Here is a 5721-nt window from a genome sequence, read left to right as displayed (position 1 = left end):
CTAATCTCTCTCATACGTACTCCATTTTCATTACAACATGCACTAGCAGTACTTTGGTTATTTAAATTAATGATTAATTATATTACATTAGCTTTAGTGAGCTACTAAAGGTCATCTGTTCACCAGCTAATTAATGGAGTATAATTGTTTCATTAATTAATCAGGAATCACTGACCACAACAAACACTGACCTAATTAATTATTAATTAATCCTCAAAGCACCAGTAATAAAGTGATAGAAACCCCTCAGTTTATTGTCTAATAAATATTCCATTATTGTGCCAACTGTAGCAGCACTCAAACAAACACTGATTTTTCCTTTTTTCAATCTCTTCATTTATTTAATCATTTTCATGTTCTACGGCATATGGAACCTTTTTCTGTATAGTTGGATTCGAAGTAGAAGTGAAGAATCTAATATTTTTAGTTATTGAATTATAAATTAATAATTTATATATATTTAATAATTTTCTTAAAACAAATACAGTCTAAACGATTGAGTTTGATGAACGTGTAACCTACACTCTAGGTCCACCTATATATCGCGGATGAAACATCATGATTTTATTATGGGGTATGAGAAAAGTGCCAATGGGATATGAGAAAAGTGCCACACCAAATAAGAAGAAACTCTTCTTCGATGGATGAAAATCTTCGAATAACGAATCCTCAATTTAACTACAGAATTTGTCTATCGCTAATTTCTTTATTTTAGTAGTGTATGTATCATTTCTTTTTAAAAATCGACGAGAATGGAGCTGAATATTTGACATGTCTCTTGCAGTTTTTTTTTCTTTTAAAAAGGAATTTAATGATTTATCTTTAACGAAATCGACGGATTTGCTCGAGCAATTAAAGGCTTTATTATTGTTATTTTAATATAGTTTATATTTTTCTGACCTAGTAGTTTAAAAGTCTTGATTGATGATGGCACCATGCATTTTCATATTTTCTTTTGGAAGAAAATATCTTCCTTGAATCTGTTGGAATTTCATTTTGACAAAATTAAAGTTTCCAATTTCTTTCACATAATATTCTACAGGCTGTTCATTAATTGAATATCTGACTATGTTTTAAAACCCAACTTTACACAGTTACCCAAAGTTTTTCTTCAAATATCATGGAGTTGACCATTATACACTTAATCCTAAGAATTTAACTTATTCTATGCAGTAAACTTGTGTAATAATTGTATACTATTAATGTATTTAACTTGCTGTAATAGCCTAACTAGCTGGTCATCTATCTGCCATGTTACTAATCTTACTTTACAATATTATCTTTAAAATAACTTGACAAATAAAGAATAAAAAGTAGTTTTACAATATCAGCCTGTAAAAATTAAACATGAATTCTGAATCACATGCAAATTAAAGTAAAACCGTTTGCCCAACATGAAGCTGATGAAATTAAGTAATTAAAATTGCAAGCTCTGTCAAATGCTCTTAGCTCAAAAGATATATTATGTGACTTCTTTTGCCTTTGAATACTCCACTGACTACCATCAACAAGATTTTGGATTTACACCATGTGACTAAAGAAACTCGGATAAGGAGAAATTCATATTAGTCTGATTTAATGGTGGCAAAATGGATAAAAAAAAATAATTATTCATCCATATTATCCATTAAAAAATGAATTGGATAATGAACTTTTAAAAAACGACTCAAATATAAATAAAAAACATATTATTCACTTACAAAATGAATAACTAATGAGTTTAACTTTTATATTTGTAAAGCCTCAGATTGGGGTTTACTCATGTTTGGGAGACTATGAATTATATTCTCCCAAAAGAGATCATGTTCAAGAACTCATAGATAATATGAATATCCATATTATCAGCCGGTTAACTCATTTTTTATCAATATTAAATATGGGCCGGATCGGATAATTTATCCATTCTTGCATTAGCCGTCCTGGACCCGACCCAACCCGCACTAGGATTAGTGAGTTCCAAGAATACCAGATGGTTTAAAAAATAGTCTACTAATTACTATTAAAGGCTAGGTTAAATTGAAGAGACATGAATGTACAAGAGTGAGTGTGTACATGCATGTATCAAGGATATGCATACAAAAAGCTGTGACCTTTATCTTTCACTTCAATCTTTTGTGTTCTAATCCTTAAACATGATAATGTCAATCCTATGAAAATATATTAATAAAAAAAAAAGGAACAGAATAATAGGATGATCTCTTATATAGATAGGTATAGCTATATGGGAGCCATTTATTGTCAAACTGACAAAAGAAGACAGGTTTTTGTCATAAGATCCAGAAATTCAGATCTAGAATAGGGAGAGAGAGAGCCACACTATACTCCACATTCTTCAACTTGATCTTGGTCCTGCTCCTCCTCCTACTGCTGCATCAAAAGCACCATCTCTCCATGAATTCAGCAAACTCTATTTCCTAAGATTCTGCTAGTAAAAATTACCATATCAAACACTTGGTTTCTTATAGAATAAGAAATTAAATGAATAATGGAGTTGCTACTTGCGCAGAGCCACATAGCTTGAGGGGGTATCAAAAAATTATTTTTTCAATGTATATATATTATGTATTGAATCTTCTTGACTTATTCGTGAATTACTTCTTGAAATTATTCACACCGCTCGTAAAAACTACACTATATCAAACACTAGACATTTTTTAATTTAATACAATAAGAAATTCAATACAGAAAATTCAACGTGAATAGTTAGTTGCAACTACGTACTTGCAGGAAAATAGACTTGTTACACAATGTTTCAGTACTAAAATGAGAAGGCAGGAATCTTGTTTGAATTTATTTAAAACACATCAATTAGATTAAGTAGTACCCTTATTGTACATTTTTTTATATATGAATTTTTTTATTGCAGTTAACTCGGTTGGCATGAGTGAGACTTTGAAATGATTGTTTTTAAGAATCTTTATCCTTTAAAAGTATATACTATTTTTTATATAGTAGATGTGAATAATATAATCTCATATACTTAGATTTAAACCTAAATTTAATACTTAGCTTTCAAATAAACAATAAAACAGAAGAGAAACACAGAACGAGTCAACAATTAAGCCGAACATCTATGATTGGTGAAGTATTAGGAGGAAAAAAGTACAACCAAAGAACAAAACATAGGGAAAAGGAAAGAAAAAGAGAGAAACCCTAAAATGTTATATATCGAGAGAAAAGGGCAATGGTGAGAACTATTTATTATGGATATTAATAAACCACAAAAGAAAAAAATATATAAAGGAGAAATAGTTTTAGCCATAGGTAGGTAAGGAATTAAACTTATGATTTGCTGTGTGAAGTTTACTCTAATCGTTTTCTCTATCAATAGAAAACACCAAGAATATGATGTGGAGAACTAGAACAAGAGAAGTATAGGGGAAAGCTAAATCATGTTGAAGAAGAAAAGTTCTTCTTTTACGAATGTTGAATCAAATTCAAGAAGAAAAATTTATACAACTAATAAAAACTCAAATTACTTTGTCCTTAACTATTTCTTTCTCCAAATTCTCCATTTTTTTCTGGAATTATTTGAGAAGGAAAACTTATTTATTGAGTTGCTGTGTGAATTTTCTCACAACTTTTGAGACTTTAAAGAGAAGAAAATCGAAGTAAGAGAAGCTATACCTCATGTAAAGTCGAACCAAAATTCAAGGAGAAAATATAGACAAATAATAAATACCTCAAATTACGTTTGCTTATCTTGTATGCGCCCTTCACCATTTTTACCATACAACATAATGAAAAGGAATTAACAGAAGTTCTAAGTTCTCACACTTTTTTTCTTATCTTGAATTATTGTTGTTATCATTACCTCTAATTAAAAAGGAGGACGGCCATGAGCCCAAGCAAATGCTTCATGGTTCAATTGTCCACCATTTGGTAGCAAATTTGGTGGCAAATTATACACTGACATATTTGAAGATGGATCTCCCATACCACCACCACCACCTTGTTGCTGTGCCCCTCCACCACCACTACCTCCCATTCCCGGCGGTGATCCACCTCCACCACCACCTCCAAGCTGCCCTTGTGCCGCCTGTCCGCTGCCTTCTTCCTCCTCCTCCAACGGCAGCCTCTCGTATGTAGCATTAGAAAACGTTGATGCAATCACCATAACAGGTCCTGATGCTACTAATGGCCCTACTACACTTCCTCCCACAACTTGTCCTTGTCCTCCGGCTAAGTATATAGTCAAACCTGTGTTAAACAGTTCAAATTTTTGGATGAAATCATCACATAATTCAATATAGTATCAAACAGACAAGAGGTGTACGAAGATAAAACGTAATTAGTATTGTAATTAAAAGTGTGTTCTCTCTAATAACTTAAATTTTTAGATAGATTATACAATTGAATATGATATTAGGGTAGACAAGAGACTTGAAGACATAAATTAATTTTTTAGAAGATGGTAACACAAGATAACAACCTGTTGATCCAGGAGGAGCTGGTCCAGGGAGGAAAGCGCCGGTCAATGATAAGATCTCGAAACGGCCGTGTAAGGCCATGACAGCACTACCAGGAGCAGAAGGTTGTCTTAGGGTTACATTAGTTACCGTTCCAGTAGCACTCAAAACACAAACACCTCTTTGTCTTTTTCTAGCAAACTGCGCTATGCTTTCAGCTACATCTGCACCATTTGCAACTTCCATAACGTGACTTCTTAGCGCGTTAGGGCTATCCCTAGTCACGAAAATGGGCGGTTTCGGCTTGTTTTTGGAGCCAGCTGGTCGACCTCTGGGTCGACGAGTGGCTCCTTCGACTGCACCCTCTTTAGGGTCGTCGCTATGATCTCTTTCTTCGTCGTGACTGCCACTTCCGCCGCTGTTGTCGTTCATAGAAACCCCCAGATCTGGTTTTTTATTGAGTGCCGGCGAGCCAGCTGAAGATGATGTATCAACTCCTGATAAACCTACTTGGCCTGTCCACCATGGGTTTGCCATATTGTTATAAGTTTGTTACAAGCTCAAAGATGGGGTTTTCAAGTGAAAAAAAAATACTAAAGTTCTAAAGAAAAACTTGGAATTTTCTATGTTATGTGAAATTTCAAGATTTTGAGACAAAGGGGGGTTTTGTTATATTTTATAGTATACTAAATGAGCAAGAGATAGGGATGAATAAGGAGATTGATAAATTCAACAAGGATCTAAGCAAAGAGCTAGAGAGATGATCATGAGAAAAAGAGAAGGGAGAGGGATGAGGAATACAGAGAGAGAAAGGAGAGAGTGATGATGATAATTAAGGAACAAGAAGAAAGAGTTAAGGTTTGTGGGTTCCTCTTTATATTTTTTTTAAGCTTTGATTTATAAGTATATTCATTTTATTCGGTGGCCAATACATGATTTTCGTTAAAGAAAATCAAAACAATACTACAAAATAATAAAAATATTAAAAAATTAAAAGAGATTGTGGCCAATGGAAAATGAACCAGAAACCTTATATATGTTTTGACCCCATCACTGAGCTATATTTTTGAGTTGTATTAAAGAGATTCAAAATATAAAATATAGAGGTATAAATCAGATTTTGGACGACATGTAGGGCGTAATTTTTCGATACTCCCCTAAATCCGCCCGAGTGGGGATAGGGTGGGTGGGAGCCGTCACAAGTCACAAACACACGAAAATACACAAATTAGAATTGTGTCAAAGGGTGAAATGGTAGTAGCTATAATTCTCAAAGGTAAAGTGTGATCTTGAGAAATGAGAAATGGGAAAG

General features: G+C 33.2%; 1 protein-coding gene across 3 annotated transcripts; it reads right to left on the bottom strand.

The window, feature by feature from the left end:
* Positions 1-2070: 2070 nt before the first annotated feature.
* On the bottom strand, positions 2071-5274 carry LOC104114788 (AT-hook motif nuclear-localized protein 20). 3 transcript variants are annotated; one of them, XM_033660915.2, is made up of 4 exons: positions 4433-5274; positions 3815-4200; positions 3683-3714; positions 2071-2422 (listed from the first exon to the last, which is right to left on the bottom strand). In XM_033660915.2, the coding sequence occupies exons 1-2, from the start codon at positions 4944-4946 to the stop codon at positions 3821-3823; spliced, it is 894 nt and encodes a 297-aa protein (XP_033516806.1). In that variant the 5' UTR covers positions 4947-5274; the 3' UTR covers positions 2071-2422; positions 3683-3714; positions 3815-3820. The 3 variants fall into 3 exon arrangements, with proteins under 3 accessions (XP_033516806.1, XP_033516807.1, XP_009623613.1); XM_033660916.2 differs by lacking the exon at positions 3683-3714 and having other exon boundaries at positions 2071-2367; XM_009625318.4 differs by lacking the exon at positions 3683-3714 and having other exon boundaries at positions 4433-5272.
* Between the last annotated feature and the right edge of the window lie 447 nt (positions 5275-5721).

The sequence above is a fragment of the Nicotiana tomentosiformis genome, chromosome 5, assembly GCF_000390325.3.
Source record: "Nicotiana tomentosiformis chromosome 5, ASM39032v3, whole genome shotgun sequence".
Lineage (NCBI taxonomy): Eukaryota > Viridiplantae > Streptophyta > Magnoliopsida > Solanales > Solanaceae > Nicotiana > Nicotiana tomentosiformis.
The sequence above is the reverse complement of the archived record's forward strand: the minus strand, read 5'-3'. Positions and strand labels throughout refer to the sequence as shown.